At 39.5% G+C, this 26143-nt stretch overlaps 4 protein-coding genes across 13 annotated transcripts; 3 read left to right on the top strand and 1 right to left on the bottom strand.

Annotated features, from left to right (window-relative positions):
• The first annotated feature begins 1614 nt into the window (after positions 1–1614).
• Positions 1615–11172, top strand: LOC112167399 (disease resistance protein RPV1). Of its 10 annotated transcripts, none has more exons than XR_005804076.1 (12): positions 1803–1873; positions 1938–2632; positions 2758–2818; positions 2952–3617; positions 4275–5340; positions 5559–5909; positions 6007–8388; positions 8617–8913; positions 9017–9842; positions 10044–10172; positions 10295–10529; positions 10606–11172. XR_005804076.1 is itself a non-coding variant. In XM_040512074.1 (10 exons), exons 4-9 carry the CDS (start codon positions 3118–3120, stop codon positions 9824–9826), a joined length of 5406 nt encoding a protein of 1801 aa, XP_040368008.1. In that variant the 5' UTR covers positions 1803–1873; positions 1938–2632; positions 2758–2818; positions 2952–3117; the 3' UTR covers positions 9827–9842; positions 10044–11172. The 10 variants fall into 10 exon arrangements, 1 of the variants encoding a protein (XP_040368008.1); XR_005804077.1 differs by having other exon boundaries at positions 10649–11172; XR_005804078.1 differs by having other exon boundaries at positions 1615–1873; positions 10295–11172.
• Positions 11173–14011: 2839 nt separating this feature from the next.
• On the top strand, positions 14012–17283 carry LOC112167995 (glycosylinositol phosphorylceramide mannosyl transferase 1). The gene is made up of 5 exons (XM_024305136.2): positions 14012–14549; positions 14621–15020; positions 15126–15289; positions 15385–15455; positions 16609–17283. The coding sequence occupies exons 1-5, from the start codon at positions 14257–14259 to the stop codon at positions 16767–16769; spliced, it is 1089 nt and encodes a 362-aa protein (XP_024160904.1). The 5' UTR covers positions 14012–14256; the 3' UTR covers positions 16770–17283.
• Positions 17284–18348: 1065 nt separating this feature from the next.
• On the top strand, positions 18349–20696 carry LOC112167909 (receptor-like serine/threonine-protein kinase At4g25390). The gene has a single exon (XM_024305044.2). The coding sequence runs from the start codon at positions 18630–18632 to the stop codon at positions 20541–20543; it is 1914 nt and encodes a 637-aa protein (XP_024160812.1). The 5' UTR covers positions 18349–18629; the 3' UTR covers positions 20544–20696.
• Positions 20697–24056: 3360 nt separating this feature from the next.
• LOC112175530 (transcription factor bHLH120) lies at positions 24057–26143 on the bottom strand. Its single transcript, XM_024313218.2, has 3 exons — positions 25627–26143; positions 25093–25464; positions 24057–24963 (listed from the first exon to the last, which is right to left on the bottom strand). The coding sequence occupies exons 1-3, from the start codon at positions 25951–25953 to the stop codon at positions 24874–24876; spliced, it is 789 nt and encodes a 262-aa protein (XP_024168986.1). The 5' UTR covers positions 25954–26143; the 3' UTR covers positions 24057–24873.

The following is a 26143-nucleotide window of genomic DNA, read 5'->3' on the forward strand; positions in this document are numbered from 1 at the left end:
TATAAACAAGCATCAAGTACAATTGCAGGAAGAACTTCTATCCAGATTGTTGGAGGAAAATGTGCGGAGTGTAAATTTGGACAGAGGTTGGAATATGATAATGAAAAGGCTAGGTACAAAAAGTCTTATTTGTTCTTGATGATGTCGAAACTTTTACCCAAATTGAAGCCTTACTTGGAAACTTACATGCATTTGGTGAGGGAAGTAGAATCGTTGTAACAACTAGAAATAAGCAATCGCTTAGTGGAGTTAATGAGACATATCAGCCCATGTGTTTGGGAGATGATAAATCTCTTGAACTGTTTATGAAGTATGCCTTCAGAACAAATCAACCCAATGGAGACTACAATCATCTCTCAAGGCGTGTTGTAGAATATGCTCAAGGATTGCCTTTAGCACTTAAAAAGTCTTGGGGGCTTTTCTTGATAACAAAAGTATATGTGAATGGGAAGCTGTGTTAGAGAAATTGAAGAAAACCCCACATATAGAAATTCAAGTTCAAGATGTGCTTAGAACAAGCTTTGATGGACTAGACGATACAGAGAAAGAAATATTTCTAGATATTGTATGTCTCTTTAGAGAATGGGGCAAAGATTTTGTAACAAAATTATTAGACAGTTGTGGCTTCTTTGCCCACAATGGATTAAGAGTTCTAGTTGACAGAGCTGTCATAACTACAGAGCACAATAAACTTGATATGCATGATATAGTACAACATATGGGTAGAGAAGTCATCCACCTAGAGTCTACTAAAGAACCTGGGAAGCGCAGTAGGTTGTGGAGTTATGAAAATGTTGATCACGTATTGACTCAAAATAAGGTAGATATTCAATCATGAGCAATCTCTAGCTCTTTTATCACTTAGATGTTTGGTAGAAAGATTCAACTTTGAGCAAAATCAAATTCATGGGAATCTTGTATGAACTTCATGATAATATTCAAGAATTTAATTTGCTATTGGTTATGCAGGCTATGGATGCAGTTGAATGCTTAATGCTAAACTTGTCGAACTTAAAAGTTGACCTATGCATAAATACTGAGGCCTTTGTAAGAATGGCAAAGCTAAGGCTACTTATAATCTATTATTCATTTAACTCCATATTTGATCCCAGATACTGTTGTACCTGGGGTACAAGCTGTGAGACTATATGTCTTGTTGATGACTGTAAATTTCTTTCTCATGAATTGAGGTTTCTCTTATGGCATGGATGAAGTCTTTGCCATCAACTTTTATCCCAAAGAATCTTGTTAGACTTGACATGCGTGGTGGTCAAATTCGAGTGCTTTGGGAAGGAATCAAGGTACGATCTTTTATGGATTTTTTCCTGGAAATTATAAATTTGTATATGCCTCATGTATGAAGACATGTTTTTCCTGGTTGTTTTAAATGCAGCCCCTGCAAAGTTTGAAAGCCATCATGTTAAGTTACTGTCAATACCTTGTCAAAATTCCTGATTTGACTGAGGCGATAAATCTTGAGGAACTACGTCTTAATAGTTGTTCAAGATTACTTGAGGTCCATCCATCCATTTTTGCTCTTCAACACCTTGTTATCCTAGATGTAGATAACATGATTATGCCTCGGTACTGTAAATCGGTACTGTAAATCTGAGCGCTTGAACTAATTAAAAGCGAGGAGATCGATCATATGAAGTTAGCAACAAATTTTGAGATGGAAAATGTATTTTATTCTAAAATTCTGTTGTTAATGGCATTAGACAGAACAAGCCAACAAACTCCTCTTATTCGCACTCACCTCAATAACTATCATCTCCTCTCTGATGAAATGTCTCTCTACACAGTTAAGATAAAGAGGAAAGGAGGAAACGAAAAGGGTGTCTGGCAAAGTATCAATCGTACAATGTTATCAAAGGTGAGTTGCCTTGCTAGCTAGCTCTGTCATCTTTAATTTCTTTGATGCTAGTTTTAATTACTAGGTGATCACATCTTACGACCAGTGATAGCATTCGAACCTCATCCTTCCATCACAGGAAGGGAGAATCATATCAAGATGAGTAATTGATGCTAGCTAACAATGACATTTGGGTGGCTAGAACATGTATCTGTCATCCAAACCAGTATCTCTTCTAAAAACAACCGCACAGCTGCAATGCTACTCTGCTGCCTGGAGTTGGTTCAGAGAAGTCTTGATGCTGATATATGTCGTTGTGCACTGTAGTCTGCAATGACAAACATTGACATGTGAATCTGCAAGCATTTTATGTCATGAATGTTACTTTTGGGAGAAGAAAAACAGTTACTCTGGACAAGTCTACAGGTTGCATGACATGTACTGTAATAGCTTCATAAATTGAGCTCCTAGGATTCCGGACTCATTGCCATTCTGGCTTCTGTTCTTGGTTTAAACTTTGTATTTTATGTGAAGTCATACAGAACAAAAACAAAAAGATTGAATCTTTCTGAAAGCTCAGGATGTTATTAGTGTATTAATCAAATCTTAATAAAGCCCACCACTTCCACTTGCAATCCAAGCCCATCACTTCACCATATACATACGCCTACACAAACTCCAATCCATACATTTAGTAGTAGTAGTAGTACTAGTAGTTCACTGTACCACATTGGATTTTGCTTTCACGATTTGGCAATCTGCAGCCTACGCTATATACGGGTATTGGTCCTCCAACTCAAAGCCATTTGCTTCATAATTTTTTTTTTTTTGGTTGCTCAGTTTTTAGTGAGTTTATGCTGATCGAGTTCGTTTTAATTCAATTTTTGTTTCTGATGCAAGAACAGAATAGTGGCTTTGCGAATTCTAAGCATGAAGGATTGTAGATTGTGGTCTCTACAGGGAAAGGTATGTCTATGTCTCTAATTCACTTTTTGTTAAGTGGCCAAGTTTGTTGGGGTCGACCAAAACAAAATAAGCAAGTTGTGTATTGTTAATAGAGAAAATAAGGAAATGAATGCATCATGTTGATTGTCATTAGGTTACTGGCGCCACAGTAAGCAGAGCATCTTCTTCTTTTCTTTGGTCAAAGAAGCACAGCTTCTCATATTAGGCCCTCAGTTCCAGTCAGAAAATCGAGTGTTTCAAATCCGGCGTTAGGCCACTCATCGCTCTTTGACCAGATTTGATCTTGTGCTTATCAATAAATGGCAGCTGCTGCTGCTGATGATTCTTCTTCTTCTTCTTCTCGCATTCGTGGCAGTTATGATGTCTTCTTGAGTTTTAGAGGGTTTGACACTCGCAAGATCTTTGTTGGCCATCTTTACAATGCTCTACAAAGGAAAGCACTCGCTACCTTCATAGATACTGAACAGCTTGGAAAAGGGGACGTTCTCGGGGTGCTACTGAAAGCTATTGACGCGTCAAAGCTTTCGGTGGTAGTTTTATCTGAGAACTTTGCCTATTCCAAATGGTGCTTACTGGAACTCGAAAAAATCGTGGAATGCATGGAAACAAAGAATCATATAGTGGTTCCCATTTTCTACCAAGTAGATCCGGCTGATGTTCGTTATGTGAGGGGAAGTTTCAGCAAAGCGTTTGAACAACATGAGCACAAGTCCAGGGGGACCCCCGAAGAACGGAAGCGGTGGAAGTCTGCTCTAATTAGAGCCGGCTATATTAATGGCTGGGATTCCCGCAAATACGAGTAATGTTTCTTCATACTGTTCCAGCTATTATTTACAACAACTGATAACATTGGGACTAGGATAAGCAAAAACACCAAATATAGTCAACTACACTATCATCCCTAGTCTAGTAGGCAGCTAAAAACATGAGTATACATCATATAATAAATACAGAACTTTCTTGTCAGACCCAAAATATGAGGCATCTGACCAATTTTTGATTTTGCTGGCATAGAGCATAGCTGCACAGTTTTTTATTTTTTATTTTTTTATCTTAGTTCTAAATTAGGAAGGTTATTTATTTATTTATTAAACTTTTCCAGTTTTCCTTAGGCCTCCCTTTGCTTTAGGATGGCCCTGGTGAATATTTTCAGCAGGAATCTCGAGAGTGCAGAGTTTTAAGGATGTTATGTGAATCCCTGAATTGTTGTAGTTTTAGGTCAGTGGTTAGTGTCTCATTAATTTAGTCTTAACTGGGGAATTACATCATAAAGCATGCATCTCCAAGTAGCTTGTTCCATCTAACAAACTATCTGGCTGATTAGGATTTTGATCCTTTTGGTTTAAATCCTATATGGTCTATATATCCTGTGATAGAGGGTTCTGACTATTTGACTAACTACTTATCAATACTAAAAGCAACTGTATGACACAATACAGTTTTTCAATTTTTTCAGGGATGATGTCAAGCTTATTGATGATGTTGTTAAAAATGTTTTAAAACAGTTGAGCAACATCAGGGAAAGTAAATCCAATGATGACTTGGTTGGAATGGATTCCCACATAAGCAACATGAAGTCTCTGTTAAGTGCTTATGGGTCGGGGGATATCTGCATTGTTGGAATATGGGGTATGGGTGGTATAGGGAAGACAACCATCGCTAGAGCTGTTTATGAGGAAATGTGTGGAAACTTTGATCACCATTGCTTTCTTTATAATGTCAAGGAAGATTTCAAGAGAAAAGGTGAAGCAGGAATGCAGGAAGAACTTCTATATAGAATCTCAAGGGAAAATGGGCAGCACTTAAGTTCCAAAATGATTATGGAAAGGCTTAGTGGGATAAAACTTTTTGTTGTTCTCGATGATGTGGACAGTTCTGATCAAATTGATGCCCTACTTGGAAAACAATGTTCATTTGGTCGTGGAAGTAGAATCATCATAACGACCAGAGATAAGGGCCTACTTAGAGAATTTGATGTATACGAACCGGGATATTTAGATGAAGATCAAGCTCTTGAACTCTTTAAGAAGTATGCCTTCAGAACAATCGAACCCTCAACAGAGTACGATCATCTCTCACAGAGTGCCATAAAATATGCTCAAGGTCTGCCTTTAGCACTTAAAGTCTTGGGAGCCTCTCTCTATAAGAAAAGTGTACGTGAGTGGGAAGTTGAGTTTGAAAAAATAAAGAAATGCCAGCACCTGGGAATTGAGGGTGTACTAAGGACAACCTACGAAGGACTAGATCATCTACAGAAAACAGTACTTCTAGATATTGCATGTTTCTTTAAAGAAATGAAAAAGGACTATGCAACAGAAATTCTGGAGGCTTGTGGCTTCTTTCCCATAAGTGTATTACCAGTTCTCGTTGATAGAGCTCTTGTGACAAGCACTGGATACTATGTTGTGTTGACAATGCATGATTTACTATTGGACATGGCCTTGGGAATTGTCCGTCGAGAATCAAGCCTCAGTAGGTTGACGAGTTCTGATGAAATTGAGGAGGTGTTAACTCAAAACATGGTGAGATATGACTATAAATCTATTTATTCTTGATGACTTTTTTTTTCTTGTGAAATATCTGAACGGGAAGCTGCTGAATACAGCAGCAAAGCCTAGCATGTGAAATACTAGAATGCTTCAACTTTGACCAAACTCAAATTCATAAACATGTATTAGTTTATAACTGTAAATAACGTTTTGGATATTTGCACTGATGAACTTTTTACTTTGTTATCCAGGATACGAAAGCAGTTGAAAGTATAGACCTCGACTTGTACCACTCAAAAGGCATACGCATAAATGCTAAAGCTTTTGTTCGCATGACGAAACTAAGACTGCTTAGAATCCGATATAACCGATCCATAGACTTTGTTGATGATTATTATGGTTCACGGGGGGAATTATACCATCTAATTGATGACTGTAAACAACAAGTGAGTGGAGAGTTAAAGTTCCTTTCTCACGAGTTGAGGTGTCTCATCTGGCATGGATGCCCCCTGAAATCTTTGCCATCCAATTTCAACCCAAAGCATTTAGTTGACCTTGACATGCGTTCTAGCCGCATCAGACAACTTTGGAAAGGAACCAAGGTACAATGCTCATTTACATTCTTTATTTTAGAAGGCAGTTAAGTTTTTAATGGCTTGTATGCTATTTAATGCATGTTTTACTGGTACACACATGCAGCTTCTGAAGAAGTTGAAATACATTGATTTGAGTCTATCTCTATACCTCAAGGAGACGCCCGACTTAACTGAGGCCACAAATCTTGAGAAAGTAAACCTTGAAGGTTGTACAAGTTTATTGGAGGTTCACCCATCCATCTCTGATCTTAAGAACCTCGCTTTCTTGAGTCTAAAAGGGTGCAAAGAGCTTAAGATTCTTCCAAGCAGCTTCTGTATGGAATCTCTTAAGACCCTTGAGCTTTCTGGCTGCTCAAATGTCGACAAATTTCCTGAGATTTCAGAAGTTATGGCCGAGCTACCACGGCTTTCTTTAGATAAGACTGCAATTAAAGAACTGCCCTCATCAATAAAAAATCTTAGGGGGCTTGTCACTTTGAGCCTAAAAGATTGCAGAGAACTTGAGAGTCTCCCAAGCAGCATTTGTCAACTCAAGTCCCTTAGATATGTTACTCTCTCTGGGTGTTCTAAGTTTAAGGTGTTTCCAAAAATTGTGGGGGTAGAAGATATGAAAGGATTAATAGAGCTTCACATGGATGGAACGTCTATCGAAGAGTTTCTGCCATCAATTTCAGCTCTTAAAGAACTTGTTGTCTTGAGTCTAAGAGATTGCAAACAGCTAAAGAGTCTTCCTAGTAGCATTCATATGAAATCTCTTGACACACTTATTCTTTCTGGATGTTCGAACCTTCAGAAGTTTCCGGAGATTTCAGAAAAAATGTGGAGGCTCTCTGAGCTTCATTTAGATGATGTTGCAATTGAAGAACTGCCGCTGTCAATTAAAAACCTTTGCCAGCTGGAATCTTTGAGCCTTAAAGATTGTGGAGAACTCAAGAGTCTTCCAAGCAGCATTTTTGAACTTGAGAGCCTCAGTATGATTACTGTCTCTGGTTGTTCAAAGTTTAAGGTGTTTCCACAAAATGAAGAAGATTTGGAAGGACTACAAAAACTTGTTACATTGAGGCTAGAAGATTGTGGAGAACTTAGGAGTCTGCCGAGCAGCATTTGTCAACTCAAGTCCCTCAGATTTGTTGCTCTCTCTGGTTGTTCAAAGTTTGAAGTGTTTCCGGAAATTTTAGAAGCTATGGAAGAATTAAGAGAGCTTCATTTGGATGGAACATCTGTCAAAGACCTTTCCCCATCAATTGAACGGCTTAAGAGGATTATGTTATTGAACATGAGAAACTGCAGAAGCCTCATCTTTCTTCCTGAAAATATCTGTAATTTGTCATACCTTACAGGTCTCACTCTCTCAGGGTGCTTGAATCTCCATAACTTGCCCAAGAACTTGGGGAAATTAGAATCCTTGGTGGATCTTGAAGTACAGGGAAGCGGTATAGAGCAACCATTCTCTCTCTTGCAACCAAAGAAGTCACCATCATCATCAGCCAATTGCTTAGTTGGCATGGATCGCCATATAAATAAAATGCAATCGCTATTATGTCTTGATCAGGTGGATGATGTTCGTATTGTTGGAATATGTGGAATTGGGGGTATCGGCAAGACAACCATTGCTACAGCTGTATATGATAAAATTGCTCCTCAATTTGAACACCACTGTTTTCTTGAGAATGTCAAGGAAGGTTTCACAAAGCATAGTGCAGAACAAATGCAGGAAGAACTTCTGACCAGAATCTTAAAGGTAAAGGTGCAGAGTTTAAGCATTTTGAACAGAGGCTCCAATATGCTTATCGAAAGGCTAGGTACGAAAAAAGTTCTAGTTGTTCTTGATGATATAGACGATATAACCCAGATTGAAACCTTGCTTGAAAAGCCATATTCATTTGGTGGTGGGAGTAGGATCATTGTAACAACTAGAAAGGAAGAACTAATGAGTGGATTTAAAATATATCGTCCCCAGCTATCAAATGCTGAAGCTGTTGAAATCTTCAGACATTTTGCCTTCAGAACAATTGAACCCTCGAGAGGGTATGATGATCTGTCACAGCGTGCCGCTCAACATGCTCAAGTGCCTTTAGATCTTAAAGTCTGGGGAGCTTTTCTTTTCAACAAAAGTATACATGAGTGGGAAGATGCCTTGACGGATAAGCACACGGTGTATTGGGTGCTAACAACACACTTTTATGGCCTACATTACTCGGAGAGGAACATATTAATAGATGTTGCATGGTTCTTTGAAGGAATGAAAAAAGAGTATGCAACAAAAATTCTGCACAATTGTGGCCTCTTTCCCTATAGTGCATTAAGAGGTCTAATTGATAGATCTCTCGTATCTATATCAGAAAGGGACGGGACTATCAAACTGCATGATTTACTACAGGGGATTGTTCGGGATTGTGTTCGCCACGAAGATGAACATGAACCTGGAAACCGCAGTAGATTAGAGGGTTACCAGGGAATTAGGTGTTTGTCAACTCCAGATCAGGTGAGATATTGATATCTATGACGAATTCCTTTTTCTTTGTAATATCTTTATAAAGCTTCAACATGTAATATTGTAATTCTTTTGTTCAAAGTTTCGTTATTAACCAAAATTTCCATTGAAAGTCAACTTTGACAAAAAATTAATTTGTAGGAGATATGTGTTAACTTATGATCTTCTATATGGATCTGCATATTTGCACTGACAGAATTTTCTCTATTGGTTATCCAGGTTACTAAAGCAGTTGAAGTTGTAACCCTTGATCTGTCGAACTCAAAAGAGGTATACTTCATTGCAGAGGCTTTTGTTACAATGAAGAAATTAAGACTGCTCCGACTTTATGATAACGGCTCCATTAACTGTAAACAACATGTGATTGGAGACTTTGAGTTTATTTCTCATGAGTTGAGGTGTCTCATCTGGCATAGATACCCCGTAAAGTCTTTGCCATCCAATTTTCACCCAAAGAATCTTGTCGACCTTGACATGCGTTTTAGTCGCCTTGAACTACTTTGGGAAGGAACCAAGGTACAATCATTACTTACTGGTATTTCTTTTAAATGGAAATTACGGTTTAGATGCCTTGTCTATTATTTAATGCTTGTATTTTCCTGGTTGTTTTGACATGCAGCTTCTGAAGTACTTGACATTCATCAATTTAAGTCACTCTCAGTATCTTAAGGAAATCCCCGACTTAACAACGGCTACAAATCTTGAGAAGCTAATTCTTGATGGTTGTACAAGTTTATTCGAGGTGCATCCATCCATTTGGAATCGTAAAAACCTCATTTTCTTAAGTCTAAAAGGTTGCAGACAACTTGAGATTCTTCCAACCAACATCCATATGAAATCTCTTAAGACCCTTAATCTTTCTGGCTGCACAAATCTTGAGAAGTTTCCGGAGATTTCAGAAGTTATGATGGAGCTATCAGAGCTTGGTTTAGATGAGACTGCAATTAAAAAACTGCCCTCATCAATTGAACGGCTACAGGGGCTTAATGTATTAAGTATGAGAAACTGCACGAGCCTTGTCTCTCTTCCAGACAGCATCTGTAGTTTGGCACACCTTACATTTCTCAATCTGTCTGGGTGCTCAAAACTTTCCGACTTTCCTTACAGCTTGAGGAATACACAATCATTGACAATCAGTGGTTTAGAAGAACTCACATTCTTTATGAGAAACAAAGAAATAGAAAGTGAGATTTCATCAGACGAGTTCATCAGTCTCTCTGAAAATTCATCAGAGTCGGGGGAAGAGGTTGATGGAAAAGAAGAGAGAGTGGAGATGGAGGGGGTAGTGCAAAGGGATGATTGCTCCACGGTAGGAGGGATATTGGGGGCCTTATACTGTTTCTTGAGTTGGCTGCATGGACTATATGTTCGAGGAAAAGGGAGACTGGGTCGCCGGATTCACGGGATTGTCCGGGAATCGTTACATTAATTAGCCATACAGATAGGTATACTTTATGTTCTCTTTTCCTTTTCTTATTGTGCCATTACTTTGTTTTCCCAGTATTATTCTCAGCTTTTTTTTTTTTTTTTGAATGATTAATATAGTCTTAAGCCTACGTCAAGCTTAGGAAATGGATTCTGTAATTTAGGAAATGAGAATTTTTTTTATTTAAGAAGACTGAAGGGATCTTGTGATTCATATGCAGGTCTTCACACTTTGCAAACAACTTATGCACCGAATCGTCTCACTGAACACCCATGTTGGTGCTCCTCCAGCTGCCTTGAGGAGCCAATTGCAGCTATTTTTTTTGTTCATTGATTGCTTAAATTAACAGGTGACCATTGACCCCGTTTTGAAACCAGTGATTACGTTACAACAATATATTTCCAACACAGAAAGATGAAGATGTAATACTTGATTCTAACCAATGGTTGAATTTTGGAAATGCTTTATCAGATGAATGGCTTGCAGGGTAGCTAACACATGTCTTGGACATAAGGATTTTCCCTATGGCTCCAAGCATCCACTGTATTTGTCATCCTATTACATCAATGAAACCAGATTGATTGTTCTCTTCGCAAAGGACTTGCTTTGGGTCCGTGGAAGTTTGTGACAATATGAGTGTCATAGTAGTTGATTTGAACAGATCCAAGAGAGAAGGCAAAGCTGAAATTGCAGTTGTTTGGTCAAGGTACACAGCGGTAGATAAAATGCTTGAAATGTTGTGTTATTTGGGAATGCTTATAGCAATTTCCTTGTTTAACTAGTTGATGCATGTCTGGTGTTGCTGTGTGGTATTTGGAATGCAAGGAATGCAATTGTTTGGAGAGGTGGCAGTGGTGATTCAAGGTTAAATGTTCAGAGGGATCGTACTTATATTGATGACTTTTGCGGGTTCAGACTGTGTATCCAAAGAGGCAACCAAGTCAACTTAGTAACCGGCAGTCCTCCATCTGCGAGTACAAAGTTGAATTGTGACTGTTGGCGCTTGTGGGAGTGGAATTGTTGGCTTTGAGGGCTGGCGTGCTACTTGCAAGGCGACATCACTAGGCTAATACTGATTATGAGTGTGATGGTGCTCTATGATGAATGTAGTGTCTCGCATGGACGCCAATACTTCCTTCTCGGATCAAGAGGGCAATGGAGCTGCACACGGTTTAGCTCCCTTTGGTTCCTTTTCTGCAGAGACTATTTCTGGTTAGGAAAATGAGCCTGTGTTGGCAATTTCTTGCATTGCAATTTGCAGGTGAGTAATGTTTGTAAAATGCCAAATTGTCTTATTTGTTCTTGTTGGACCGGACTTTACTCAATGGATGTCGATTACTTCTCAACTACAGACCCGGCCCAACTCTCAACCCGGACCAATCGTCCTCTAAGATTTTAGTAATGTCGGAACATTAATTAAACAATGGCTTTTCCTATGCCTAATCAGTACACCACAATCTGCATTAATCAATGACTTTGGTCCTAAATCTAAGAATGTTGGAGCAACTTCTTTACCAAAAAAGAAGCAAAACCTAGTAATTTTCTTTTTGCTGTACTGCCAAATTTCCATATACAAACTGGAAAGTGAAAAAAAAAAATAAACGTACAGGATTACCTATGTTTGACGTCGACGAAAGGAGCACACATCAGAATTCAGAACATAAATTGGGCCGACGACGAAAAGCCATGTCCTAACACACCAGAACTCCAAGTCCCACAGGGAAAGAAGGCTTGCTTTTGGCAGGCCTCGCCGACGAGTTTGGCGGTTCTCATTGCCGGAGAGGAAGTCGCCCGAGTCGATGAGTGGGACTTCGAGTTCTGCTGCGTTAGGAATGGCTTTTTGTCGCGTACCGGAGAAAAGAGGTGCAGAAGACTAGTGGCTTTATTTGGTCATCTTCTTTGTGGTGATTTGGGGATTTCATGCACACAATTGCCATTGCATGCATTAACAAATGAGAGAGAGAGAGAGAGAGAGAGAGAGAGAGAGAGAGAGCAGAGCATACCAAGTAGTGGCATGAGAAGAAACTGTGATTGTCTGATTGATATAGAGTTTGAGAAGGTTTGAGTAGAGAAAAGGCAAGAACCGCTTATTGGGTGGATGAGTGAACAAACAATGGAATCTTATAGCTCTCTCATGGTCTCATTCGAATTATATGGTTTGCAGAAGAGGACTCTTGGAGATGTGAGATTTGCAGAGGTGGGTTTATGAATTAGCGAGATTCTAAAATGGAACCATCATTATCTCTGTTGTTAGCGCCAGAAAAGCCTTTCCCAAAAGGGTCCTAGGCTTCTAGCATTTCCGTCTTTGGGGGAGGACCATATGTAATAACAAAGCCATCCAAGATTCCAAGGTACACAACTGGATTCGGGCTGGCTCTCTACGTGCACCTCAATGATCTTGTCTCCTGGACTTGCCAAGATGAACAGTGGTCTGGATTGCTTGATAAGGCTAATTCAATTTAAACTTCTACTTTCTAGCTAGAGTCACAGACTTAAGTAGTCCTAAATTGCTTGTCTTCCTTCAACTTCTCCAAGTGTCATAATTGAGGAGATCATAGATGTAGACAGGAGTGCAGCACCTGATTCGGTAGATCTAATAATTGCATTTTGGTTCCCTATAAAGAAAGACTAGGTTGTTTGCAAATATTTCAGTTCTATCAGTCAATAGCTTAACGCAGGTATTCATCACGAACCTAGGCAGATGATTTGTCCCGATTGCAGGTCCTATTATCGAACAAGAATGGGCGATCGCAGGCCCACAGAAAAGCAATTAATGCTAGGAACTCACATTAAACCAACTATTAAAGGGGCATTTTAAAGGGGCATTTTAATCCCGATTAAAACCCTAATGAAATAGCGTCTGAGGTTCGCTTCAATGAACCACAAAAATTACATATTTTTGGGTCGTTAAGGTTTGGATTCGATTGAATAGGTTAGATCCCAGTTTTTGCATGGATCCCGGGGAGACTGAGAATTACTGAGAGAGTAGACAAAACCAACATAGTCAAAAGGTAGATCGAGGTTGTTGGCCTACGACTCTCTGATGCCAAAGATAGAAATCTATGGGAATATTGACAGGGTTAGGGTACAGAAGGAGTAGTTGCTTATCATAAATGAGAGTGAATGCATGTATATATATATATATACTTATATAGAGTGGGTTAGGACTTGTCTCCTTTCCATTTCTAATATGAGACTAAATGTGGCACAGTGATGTTCACCTGGCCAGCATCTGACCAAAAAATGTATACTCAATAACCTTTAGATTTACATCTAAGGGTGGAAAATAAAACACCTCAACTTAATGATAATTTTCTCTGTTATCCAACAACGATTGAACATTATTTTCTTGGTCAACAACTGACTAGATGAACATTTTCATAATGTGGCATACTAAAATTGGTAATGTGAGATCAGAACCTCCACTAGACCGGGCCCTAGGGGTAGTACCAGTAAATGTATGTGTCGAGTCTTGGGCCCACCTTGTAGAGTTGGGTCACAAGTGTCTGTCAGTGGGCCCTACTCTGCTCCCGCCTGGTCTGATGGCCGAGTATTTGTGGTGTTTTTACTCAGCACATAACTGGTATGAACAAGTTCACCAAGTCCTTAGTCAAGAGCTCTCTTAGGTGAGAAGTTTGTTTTTCAAGTGTAAACGGTGCAAGTACCGACTAGACACCTAACAAGAGTAGAGTATGGCCCACTATGAGACACTTGGGATCCAACTCTACAATGTGGGCCCAGGCCCCGACACATACGCTGACCGAAACCACCCCTGTGGTTAAACCACCCCTGTGGTTTGGTCAAGTGGAGGTTCTAACCTCACATTACCAATTTTAGTAAGCCATATTTAGTCCCACATTAAAAATGGAAAAGAGACAATTCCCTAACCCACACTACATGCATTCACTCTCATTTATACCAAGCAAGCAACTACTCTTTCAATTCATACCCTTACTCTATCAATATTCTCATATATATCTGATTTAGGCATCGGAGAGTTGTAGGCCTGCAAACTCAGTCTACCCTCTAATTTTGTTTGTTTTGACGAGTAATAGAACCCGATTGATAATCTGCTGATTCTGCTCTTTCAATCATTCTCAGTCCCCCCGATAACCGCGCACAAACAACCCAAGTCCCTAATAAGGCTTCCGACTTGAAAACATATCTTGTTTGTCCTTTGTTGGACCGGGCCTTACTCAATTACTTCTCAACTATCAGATCCGGCCCAACTCTCAACCCCTACCCAGCTTTCCCCAAATACAACCGCCTTTTGGGACACGTACTCTCCCTCCCATTCCCAACTGCCACCTCCGGTACGCAGTGGCGAAGTACTCAACTCCCCTCTCACTCTTCACCACCCTCACATCTTCACAATGTCAACCTCCAACCCAAACACCACCACCGTCCGATCTCCCAAACCTTAACGCTTCCCAATGTCCACAACCATCTCCATCCGCGACTCCGCCCCCACCGCCGCTATGGCCGCAGCCATATCCTCCTCCGACATGAATGGCGGATTCTACTCCCCAGCCAAAGCCAAAGCCGCCTCCAGACCCCTCTTCAGCCCACGCTTCCCGCCATTTCGGCGTCTCCGCCACCTCTTTTGCCCGCGCAAGCTCAGACTCGTCGCCTCTGTTTTCCTTCTCTGCTTCGTCGTTTTCCTCTCCTCCAGGCTCAGCTCTCTCATGGGCTGGCTCCCTCCCCAACCCAACTCCTCATTTCCAAGGTACAAATCAAAACTCAAACCTCATTTTATTTATACTACAATTTCGGTTTTGATAAATCAAAAATCTTCAGGGGTGGTGGATTCACTGTTCTGATAAACACATGGAAGCAAAGCTCTGCTTTGAAACAATCGGTTGCTCACTATGCCACGTGTGATGGGGTTGCTGCTATTCATGTGGTGTGGTCTGATAGTGATCCACACTCAGAAACAATGAAGGCTCGTCTTGAAAAGATGGTGTTTTCAAAATCAAGAGCGGCTCAAAAACTTGACTTTAGGTTTGGGATGAGGCAGGATGAGGATTTGAACAATAGGTTTAAGCCGATTGAGGGGATGAAAACTGATGCTGTGTTTTCGGTTGATGATGATGTGATTGTCTCGTGTGACACATTGGATTTTGCTTTCGGAGTTTGGCAGTCTGCGCCGAATGGTATGGTTGGGTTCACTCCGAGAATGCATTGGATTGATGAGGAGGTTAGTGTAGTTTGAAATGTTTTGATAGGGAAATGGTGATGGATTGTGTGTTTTCGATTTTTTTTTTTTTGATTGATGTGTTTGTTTGGATGGAAATTGATACAGAAGAGTGGCGTGGCGAATTATGAGTATGAGGGATGGTGGTCAGTTTGGTGGATGGGGACATACAGCATGCTGCTTCCGAAAGCTGCATTCTTTCATAGGAAATACTTGGATTTGTATACTTACGATATGACCGCATCCATTCGTGATTATGTCACCAGGGAAAGGTAGATATAAAAACATATGTGACATATGGCTATTAGCTCTCATTTGCTTATGTGCTGCCACTGGTTTTATACTTTGAATTGATGTGTTTATGCAGAAACTGTGAAGATATTGCTATGTCATTGCTTGTTGCTAATGCCACCGGTGCACCTCCGATTTGGGTGAAAGGTAGGTTTCGCATTTCCTTTTCTTGACATTTATATATCTGCAAATTAATTTGGATGTAAGACTCAGGCTTTGTGTTGATGTCCAAATGACTATAGTTAGATTGTCTTTTGGCAGAAATAAGGCTATTGCTCTCTCTATATAAACTGAAACAATTAGATTTTTTCTTTTTGGAGATATTGAAAATGAAATAATAACTTATGACTTGTGAACCACTCTAATGAATAAACCTATACAATAGCTTGTCCAATGCATATTCGGACACCCCAAATTGAGTGAAGCCATCACTGTGTGAAACATTTTACTTGTTTGAAAACTTCTTCACTCATTTGTAAAACTTACCTTTACCTGTAATTGTAAAGAAATCAGAACAGAAACGAAGTTTGTCTTACTCAACGAAATGATGTTTTCAATGGAATAACACCAAATATCAAGTCAAAATATTGCAGAACATTGCATTGTTCGTGTCCACCTTGACAGATAAAACAGAGAGATAGCAAGTCAAATGTTAAAACTTAAACGAGCATCAATTGTATATACTCTTGAGGTATGATATGGTAATATATACTCTACTTGAGCATCAATTTATTTAAGGATATCTATTTTTGGAAGTTGCTTAGAGATCAGGAATAATAGACAAAAGGCATATTTAATCATATGACTATCGATTCCTAAGTTGTTACTCAAATTGTCATCGAATTAACTGCATTGGATAAGGGAGCATCTGTTACTGCAAACTTAAGTAGATGATTTGAAGTGTATTACAATTATATGAATATCAGAGGCATGGTCTGGACCTTTAATGTGTATGTTGTACGGTTGTTTAGCAGTAATTGCTTCTCTTTACATTTTCCCTCACTTTATGTACCTATGTTGAGCAAGCAATACTTGGAAACTGAAGTTCTGAGTATTAGTTGTAGTTCGCATAAAGTAAATGATACTGAGGCTAGTTTTAGTTGTATGTTCACATACGATTTTGCAAAGAGGAAGTAATAATCAGCAAATATATAGTGTTTTACACAATAAGACTGGAATCTGTTCTTGGCCCAACTGAACTGTGCCATAGTAATCTTGAGCTTTTGGTGCTAAGTTCATGTCTAATTTTGTCCCTCTAGCAAATTTGATGTTTATGTTGGTGGGGACACAAACTATGCAGGGAAGATGTACGAGCTTGGATCTTCAGGAATTAGCGGTCTGAAAAGGCACAGCAAGAGTGGCAACAAGTGCCTCAATGATCTCATCTCCCTCTTCGGAAGAATTCCCCTTGTACAAACTAACGTTAAAGCTGTCGATGCCAGGTTTGAATGGTTCTGGTAGTTTCAGTTCTGTAACTTGCCTTCTTTCCACCTTGTAGTTTAGTAAATGTATATGCTCTCTTGAGACAAGGATGATATCTCTACAGTAAAGATTTGGTCCTATAGATTATCTTCCAAAATTCATTTGTTTGACTTTAAGTGCCTTCAAAACCGATCATTGAGAGAGGTTTTCGACACAGAAAGTACCGTCCTTTTCTTGCTGCAAAAGCAATAGAAATGGTTCATGATCCATGAATCTCCATGACAAAACTGGATGAGGAGTATGCCCCAGCTAGCCACATGGAAACTTCGTGGCACATGTGAAACTCTTTGTTTGGTTTTTGGGCAATGACAGTAGGTTGTGGTCGAAAACCACGTTGTATAATGTTTTTCTAAGATTCTTACACATAGATTTTATTGGTCAGGCTGTTTTAGAACTATATATTCCCCATCTTCCTCCATTAAATATCTAATTCCTCTGGATTATATAATCTGTGTTCTTACTTACTGATTTGTATTTTGTGGGAAAGTAATCAACCTGTAAAATCGAATCTAATAATAGAAGTGGAAACTGTGTTTTCCACACGTGGAATCTGATTAGTTAGTTGAACAAGATGTTTGACTTGGTTTATTCTCAGTTTCTCACCCAGTTTTGATGCAGACACTCTGTGTTTTTTTAATTATCATTAAATGACAATTAATCCAATTCTAAATCATGGTTTAATGGAAAAAATGGCTGCACGTGCGGGAGATTCAGGTCACGTAATGTGAGTAATCGATCGTCTACGTTACTTTGGGCTTGTTTTCCAAATGTTGACTGGAAAATAAAAGGTCAGTGTGAATTAGAAACTAATGCGGCGGCAGAAGGGGCTTAGCAAGATTGAGTCAAGACCATGCACCTTATTCAAATGAACCTATCCTCCTCAATAAGTCAAATAACATATCCTTTTTCATACGGAAAAAAAAAATTAATAAAGTCATTATTGTTGAAAGAGACGGATAATTAAGTTATTATCGATGAAGGAAATGAAAGAGAAATTTTGTAGTTTAATTAAAATTAGAAAATGACTTTGATTAGGGTTTCTTGGCTTGGCGAATCATAAGTTTGGTGCTTGTTTTGAACGTTCCTTGAATTTAGTGTAAAAATAGAAAAGGTCACATTCATCTTTTTTTAAGAAAGTATTAAGATAATTGAATTGAAAATGTTGAGTAAGTAAGGAGTTACTATCTTATAGGGAATTGGCAAATTAAGTATCAGAATAAATTAGTCAAAACCTAACCCAATGAAACCAATGGACCTCCAGGTCCAGTGTTTGTTTGGCACTCCTCCTATTATAATGACATAATTATATAGGTCTTATTTCCTTCCATTCTTTTTTCTCTTTTTTTATTCCACTTCTTTATTTTTACTTTTCTAGACCACCAAACAAATAAAAAGGAAAGGAATTTTTTTTTTCATGCTTATTACATTAACCCACAAATTTAAAAACTTAGAGCAACTATTTTACCAAAGAAAAAAGAAAAGCGAAATTACAGTAATTTTGTTTTAATCCGAAGCAAAAAAGCTATACTAGACAGGCGCCAAATTGCCACATACAAACTGGAAAGTGAAAAAGAAAAAACGTAAAAGAAAACCAATAAATCCCCAAAAATAAAAACTTACCAGAAGCACGCTAATTCATTCAGTCCTTCACGGCACAAAACGAACCAGCTGAACAACTCACCTTCTTCTTCTTCTTCTTCCTCTGAAAAAACCCACCATTAACATTAACAAAGACTCAACCTTTTAAAACCAACCCACCATTACTAAAGTCTCAACCTTTATATCAGTCACACCCAATTCCCAAAGACTCAACCTTTTATGTAGTTTCCTGACCTCACGATGCGCCCAATCACCGAATCCCCGTCACCCTCGTCTCCCCAGCCACCGCAGCCCCACCGCACCAACCCCCTCGTCCCACTGGCCGGCGCCGCCACCACCTCCGCGTTCTCCCTCCTCCTCTTCCTCCTCGTCTGCTTCCGCAAAATCACCCGCAAGCGCACCGCCCCCGAAGCCGACTCCAAGCCCCCCCACCGCTTCTCCTACTCCCTCCTCCGACGCGCCACAGACTCCTTCTCCCCCACGCGCCGCCTCGGCCAGGGCGGCTCCGGCTCCGTATTCTTCGGAACGCTCCCCCACACCCGGCAGGACGTCGCCGTCAAGCTGATGGACTCCGGGTCCCTCCAGGGCGAGCGCGAGTTCCAGAACGAGCTCTTCTTCGCCTCCATGCTGGACTCCCGGCACGTCATCTCGGTCCTGGGATTCTCCTCCGATCGGAAACGGCGCCGTATGCTGCTGGTTTACGAGTTCATGAGCAACGGGAACCTGCAGGACGCGATGCTGCACCGGAAGTGCCCGGAGCTGATGGAGTGGAAGAAGAGGTTTTCGATTATGGTGGATGTAGCTAAAGGTCTTTGCTACCTTCATGGATTGGACCCGCCGGTTGTGCACGGTGACGTCAAGCCGAGTAATGTGCTGCTGGACGGCGGCTTCAATGTGAAGATTGCCGATTTCGGGCTGGCGAGGCTAAAGTCGGAAATTCAGGTTGTGATTGGGGAGGATGTGAAGAAGAGTGATGGTGTGGAGGTGAAGAAGGAGGAGCTCGAAGACTGTGGCTCTGTGGTTGAGGAAACCGAGAGTGTTAGTGTTGCCACTGCAGGCTTTGAGGATTTGAATTTGGGAGTTGATCAGTCGCCGGAGAGTTTAGTGATCAAGCTGCCTGTTTCGCCGGAGACTCCGGTGACGGCCTCACCACCGGAGGAGAATGTGGATAAGGAGGGGGGAGAGAAGCCGAGTGTGAATAAGGATTGGTGGATGAGACAGGAGAATGGGAGTGGTGTGAAGGACTATGTGATGGAGTGGATTGGGAATGAGATTGGGAATGAGAGGCCCACGGCTGCTTCAAGTAGTGAAATGGTGGGGAGGTCGGAGAAGAAGAAGAAGAAGAATAAGAAGAAGAGGAATAGGAAGAGATTGGATTGGTGGATGTCGATGGAGGAGAGTGGGAAAGTTTCGAGCAAGGAGAAGAGGAGGCCTGCCAGGGAATGGTGGAAGGAGGAGTACTGTGAGGAGCTGACAAAGAAGAAAAAGAAGAAGGATAAGAAGCAGAGTAAAGGAATGAGCTTTGATGAGAATGAGAGTGACTGGTGGCCACACGATGATGAATTGTATGCTGAGACCAGGAAGAAGAAGAAGAGTAGGAGCAGGAGTTGGGGGAGTATGAGTAGTATTGATTGGTGGTTGGATGGAATTCGCCGTAATGCTAGTAATAATTCTGCTAGTGGGGAAATTCCTAAAAGCTGTGGCATGAGTAGTACGCCAAGTATGAGAGGAACTGTATGTTATGTTGCACCCGAATATGGTTTTGGTGGTGATCCTTCAGAATTATGTGATGTTTATAGTTTTGGGGTGTTGTTGTTGGTTGTTATAGCCGGAAGGCGCCCACTTCAGGTAACAAATTCGCCTCTGTCAGAGTTCCAGAGAGCGAATTTGTTGTCTTGGGCACGCCATCTTGCTCGTGCTGGGAAGCTTATTGATCTTGTTGATAAGTCCATTCAGGGTCTGGAGCAAGAACAAGCTCTCCTTTGCATCACCGTGGCATTAGTTTGTTTGCAAAAGATACCTGCTCGCCGGCCTTCAATGAAAGAGGTTGTGGGGATGCTGACTGGTGAGTTAGAACCACCCAAATTACCACCGGAGTTAACCACGTCAGCTCAGTCACGGTTCTCACACAAGTCCCATAGAAAGGTCCGGTGAGTTTCTAATGTACGCTTTTAGTTTTTCATCAAAATTAGGTGGTATACTGCTGTAGATCATTGTTACGTCATCTTTGTGGATGATTTGTGTATCCAAAGGAGGAAAAGGAAATAGATTTTCTAATTTATATAATGAACTGATCATTTGAACATATTTCAGTTGCTCTTTTTTTACTGATAGGGCCTACAAATCCAGAATATATCTGAGCTTCCTATATAACAATAACTAGAGATAAAAAGGTGAGCACTGTTACCTGATCCTATTCTTATTGCACTGACTTTGAGGCAGGTTAACTTTGCTTTTTTTTATCTGGTCCATACTTTTTAGCTTAGTCATTTGAATCAGTGTTCTAGATATTGAACTAGAACTTGATTAAACTTGCTTAATCAAGTTCTTTTAGTTGACCCCTTCCACCTAAAGGAAAAGAAAGGCAAAAAAGAAAGCAACTTGCTTTTCATCATTTGAAATTTTTGGTGCAATCATCATTTGAAATTTTTGGCCAGGGTAGTTGTTTAGTTCCTATCTCGAGTTTTGTGGAGGTTAATTGACTGTGTGCTTTTCATATTTAAGACATTTTTGACCCTTACAAGGGAAAGTAAATGTAGACTATAATGCATTAGTAAAGGTTATACATATTGAATTTGGGACGAAGTGCATATAGATTCTCCTGTGGCTGGTGCCATTATGTAGTTTGCACAAGCTTGAGATGATCCGGTAAACAGGTCTTTTTCTTTGGTTGTTCCATCATTTGTGCAGAAAAGGGCATGACATGACTTGTGGAGAGGATTTAGTGGTGCTATTTTGTGCTTTTTTTATCTACCAAAATGAAAGAATTGTTCTTGAGTAGCTTGGTAGTAGTGTCTTGGGAGTGGAACCAGTGAGCAATATATATGATTTCTTCAAAAGTAGAGAGTAACTGGAACTTAAAGCATTTATAGATAAACAAAGAGAATCTGCTTATAGTGTATCTTACTGGTCTGGTTCTGTAAGTCTGCCAATAATGAATTCCAGGTAGAGATGGCTACAAATAGTAGCTACAGAATCAGTTGCCAGTTGTGACATATTCCTACAGCCAGCTGATGTCACAAGTTCATATAGGGCATATTATGTTATTTTCCCCATGTTATCATAAGCTTTTCACCATAGACACATTAGGCTTGCTGTTGCAGAACATTACTTTTCATGGTCTTTATTAGTATAGATGAGTGGTATCTTTTCTTATCTAATAGCTTTGGGAGAAAAATCTAGGCATTACTTCCACAAAATCAGTAAATTCTGTCCTGCATCTGAGGAATAGATCTCGAGTTTCTTTTTTTAATGCTGATTATTTTGTGGCACCGTGGACCAAATGATAATGCTCTATGCTTTCATTTGTAAATTTCTGAGAGTTGCCCCAATTCTGACTTAGTAGTCCCATAAAAGAACATCCAGTAGTGAAAAAAATTCTTTGCTGTTGACTCATAGCTAGGAGTGATGTATCTTACTGGATAGATGAGAAAGAAACAGGAAGCAGCTCTATCAAAGATTTTTGGTATTGTCCGAGTCAGGAGACAGAGCTTCATAATCCAACCAATAAATTGAAGCTGTATTGCACTCATCCCACATTAATTTCCTGCAACTGTATATTTTGACTAATGAATGTATTCCACCCAAAAGAAGTAGAATCTTACTTCTGAATATCTGTGATCAAAATAATTGAAATGCCAACATCTGATTAAACAGAGGACAAGCTTACAACAGACGATATAACAAAAAATGTGGCCTCGTCAAAACTTTGTCGAGATGAAGGGAAAAGAGTGCACACACTTGGTTCTGCAAAACAACATCAATCATAGATTGCACCCTACATTGCTATCAAACTCAAGGTACTCGTTGCCGGGTTCAGGTTTACGCTCAGTATGAGGCCTCATCCTACCAGCCACCACCCAAACATGGGGCAAACTAGTCTGGCAATTGCCTCAATTGCGCATGTTACCACAGATTTCGAGTAGCAAACGTTACTGTAACCTCGACTCACCCCTCAAGCCCATTGATATTAAGTTTACGGGCTTTTCGGTCTCCGCCCAACAAATTGTCACTGAAATTTCATGAGAAAGATACTAGGAGAAATATGCATTTCCAGTTTTTGCCTATCTAATGAACCTATTTTTCAGTTTATTGTGTGATAACTATTTCTGGTATTCCGAGATGCAATACAGTTGGTTGAAAGCTGAAGACATTGAGTATAGCGACAACTGCAAATGCATATTTTTCATCTTTCCACACTGGCAATTAGGTCCAATTTGTAACCAAAAAATTTCTAGTCAGTTACCGTTACCAACTAGGAGAACACTACAACAACTAATGTTCACAAATCAAGTGTTGCACAGTTTGTTTTGTGCTCCACTAATAATCATTTGGGAATGTGTGCCTGTGTTTTAAAACTTTTCTATCATGTTCCTATTTTATCCGAGATAAGATTTTGTTACAAAAAGTTAAAAGAATAACAAAACAATAAAAGCTTATATGAAAACGGTAAACAAAATTGTGGATTTACAATTTTTGGTAGTGCATATATATATATAGATATTATCCATAGCGGAGCTCCGATTTGAAATTAACTTGTGAAGTTTGAGTTTTTGATCACTTTTTGGTCGCATATCCACATTTTGATCGTTCAGTTTTTAGGTACTAGTGTATAGATCATCTCTGCAAATTTTTAGCCAAAATGATGATCGTTAAGACATTGATGACTGCTTTAAACATAGTACGATTTAGGTTGACAGATTCAGTCCGTCCATTGGTTTAAGCGAGTTAGACTGAAAATTTACAGAGATGATCTATACAATAGTACCTAAAAACTGAACGGTCGAGATGTTGATATGCGATAGAAAAGTGATCCAAAACTCGAACTTCACACTTTCAAAGCTGAGCTCCGCTCTGGATAGGATCTGTGTGTGTGTGTGTGGAGCCATTCTAGTGAGGGATCTATTTTTTTGGCCATTTTAGGGGATCGCTTATTAGACCTACTTTTCTATCACATATTCACATCTTAAACATCTCAATGGGTCCCTCAATAGATCCCTTGAAATGACAAAAAAAAAAGATCCCTTAATAGAAGGATCCTCTATATATATACCGATCAAACAACTGCCGGAGGGGATGAGCAAAACAGGGAGTCTACAGGATGGGGTTCAACTAGTGGACACCCTTGGAAGAGTTGGTATATATGTCCAAGAGTTTAAATACTTAAAATTTTTACATACTTACTTTTCATATTCTGAAATATCATGAAAATAAAAATAGTAAAGTCAAACCAGAAAAAAGTAATAAAATAAAAAATAATAAAATGTATCCTGCTATAACTCTTTACCTACCAAGTCTACTTCTGTTTTGTATATTAAAGGCTAGAAGGCATGGATTAATTTGACAAAGGAATTCTATGCTGCATATCATGATTGATGGCAAGTAATAAATTAAGGGCATAAAGATGTGAGGAAGCCTAGATGTATATACAAAAGTACGTGGCTGATATATACTTGCATGAGATGAAGGCCAGCTTCCTAATAAATAACTCCCATTATTAAAGAAAAACTCATCTTGATTATGTTGGATGCGTGTAATACAACTCGTGCCAAATCTGTACTGAATAATTCTTCAATCAATGGAAATTACAAAGAAGCTAGCTAGTTGATGCTTCCGGCAAAGGATATGTCCACACAATTCTTCGATATATGACTCAGACAAATTAATGCCTCTCTTCATAAAATTCAAGAACTTAATTATTAAGCAGCTAATTAAACTATAAATCAAATCCAGGAAGCAGCTAGGTGGCCAGATACACTATATGCATGTTTGATGGAACAAGCCAAATAATACAAGGTGGCCAGAAATACTAATGAATAAATGCAGGACTACTCCATACTCCTTTGAATAATAGACGATCATAATCATTGACGAATAATTTGCTTCCTCACATGTATGAATCTGTAAATGTTATATATCCAACACGTACATTGCCAGAGAAAATCACAGTCATGCATGAAGCTAGCTAGATATGATCTATGAGTTTCAAAAATATTATGCATTTTTTTTATTCAAAAAAAAATATTATGCATTTCATAGTAACTAATTATTGGCTTAAAGAGAGAAGCTTTACAAGGAGGTTTGGCAATATTCATCTTCCCTTATCTTACAGAACACTCGGAAAGGAAATCAATTAATCACAAGTCTTTTTGTTCACTTTTACCTTCTGGGAGGTCTACTAAAAAAGAAACTAGTACTTAGGAGGGAACCTGTAATTAGTTACTTAACTATGAGTCGCTACGAATCAATACAATTAGATTGAGTGTTACTTGGAGATAGTACTTCTGGATGTTGGAAGCGCTTTAGCTAGCTTCTGTTCCAGCGCAGAAAGATCCAGACTTTCCACATCATCGACCTGATATATATGGAGTAAGAATCCTATATAGTTTAACACGTACTGAACCGCAAATAGCAACTTAAAACTGACACAAAACTGTAACCAAAATATATAGCAATTCAAAACCCTAAACCAAAATTGATATACCTCAATCTGGATAGTGTGAAGGAGTCTTTCATTTACTTGGGAGGAGACACAACTAACAACAGTAAGCCCTCGTCCAAGCAGAATTTCCAAAACGCTTGAGATTGAAATGAGTGGTAACCCATCCTCTCTGAAGCCACCACTCACCAAAATTTGCACTCCACCAGAACTTGGCTGGACTGTAAAACAGCTAGGCAAATTCACCTTATCTGAATTCAAAGAGCTTCCAGTAGTGCAGCGACGGTCAACATCAGTGCTTATTTTAGGGAATTTCTTAAATTCATCTCTCTTTGCGTCTAATGTTTTGATTCTATTCTGGAGGTGTTTTATGTAGTTCACAGCTTCGTTCATGTGATCAGACGTCGAACGCTTTCCCTGCTTAATTAATTTCCCACCATATTACAAAAACCCTAAGTTAGAATCTGTCAAATCCCTAATAGATATATAATCCTATATATTTGGTCCGAAATTTACAAAATTGAAGCTAGTAGAAATCTAAAGGAAATGAAATCAAGTGTGAGGGTTTTTGATCTTCACCTTGATGAATTCAAGGGGGAGTAGGGATCTAAGACGGGAGTATAAGGTAGCCATTTCTTGCCTTCTTTGCCTTTCATTCTCCCTATGAATCATCATTTTCTTCTTCTTGTTATCCTTTGAATTTTCAATAATTGTCTGATCCAAAGCTGCAACCACTAATTTCCTCCGCCGGCTTTTCCCCATGTTATTGTTGTTGCTGAGAACAGTACTGCTGCATCCATCCGGCGAAGCATATCCGAGAATCCTATCTTCTGATGAATTCTGGTGGTGAGGATTAGATGATGAAATCTGGAAGACCAGCTTATTTCCCTGGTGTAAAGGAAACATTGCAAAACAAATCAAAGACTTGGTGAACAGCTAGCTAGCTAGCTAGCTAATTCCAACTCTAAAGAAGAGGAAGAAGATATGATCGATTTTTCATGGGCCTCGCTGGCTAGGTAATTAAGATGCCAAAGATTCCTTGAAATTTGATATCGATCTCTTCCCATTACAAGATAGGTGAGCTAAGAAGTGACCT

Source organism: Rosa chinensis, chromosome 1 (assembly GCF_002994745.2).
Source record: "Rosa chinensis cultivar Old Blush chromosome 1, RchiOBHm-V2, whole genome shotgun sequence".
Lineage (NCBI taxonomy): Eukaryota > Viridiplantae > Streptophyta > Magnoliopsida > Rosales > Rosaceae > Rosa > Rosa chinensis.

Coding starts and splice junctions, on each gene's coding strand:
- LOC112167909 (XM_024305044.2), top strand. CDS start 18,630: ATGCGCCCAATCACCGAATCCCCGTCACCCTCGTCTCCCCAGCCACCG.
- LOC112175530 (XM_024313218.2), bottom strand. CDS start 25,953: ATGTTTCCTTTACACCAGGGAAATAAGCTGGTCTTCCAGATTTCATCA. Junction 25,465..25,626: donor TCCCCCTTGAATTCATCAAG/GTGAAGATCAAA, acceptor TTAATTAAGCAG/GGAAAGCGTTCGACGTCTGA. Junction 24,964..25,092: donor TTCACACTATCCAGATTGAG/GTATATCAATTT, acceptor CATATATATCAG/GTCGATGATGTGGAAAGTCT.
- LOC112167995 (XM_024305136.2), top strand. CDS start 14,257: ATGTCCACAACCATCTCCATCCGCGACTCCGCCCCCACCGCCGCTATG. Junction 14,550..14,620: donor CCCAACTCCTCATTTCCAAG/GTACAAATCAAA, acceptor AAAAATCTTCAG/GGGTGGTGGATTCACTGTTC. Junction 15,456..16,608: donor ACCTCCGATTTGGGTGAAAG/GTAGGTTTCGCA, acceptor CAAACTATGCAG/GGAAGATGTACGAGCTTGGA.
- LOC112167399 (XM_040512074.1), top strand. CDS start 3,118: ATGGCAGCTGCTGCTGCTGATGATTCTTCTTCTTCTTCTTCTCGCATT. Junction 3,618..4,274: donor TGGGATTCCCGCAAATACGA/GTAATGTTTCTT, acceptor CAATTTTTTCAG/GGATGATGTCAAGCTTATTG. Junction 8,389..8,616: donor GTTTGTCAACTCCAGATCAG/GTGAGATATTGA, acceptor TTGGTTATCCAG/GTTACTAAAGCAGTTGAAGT.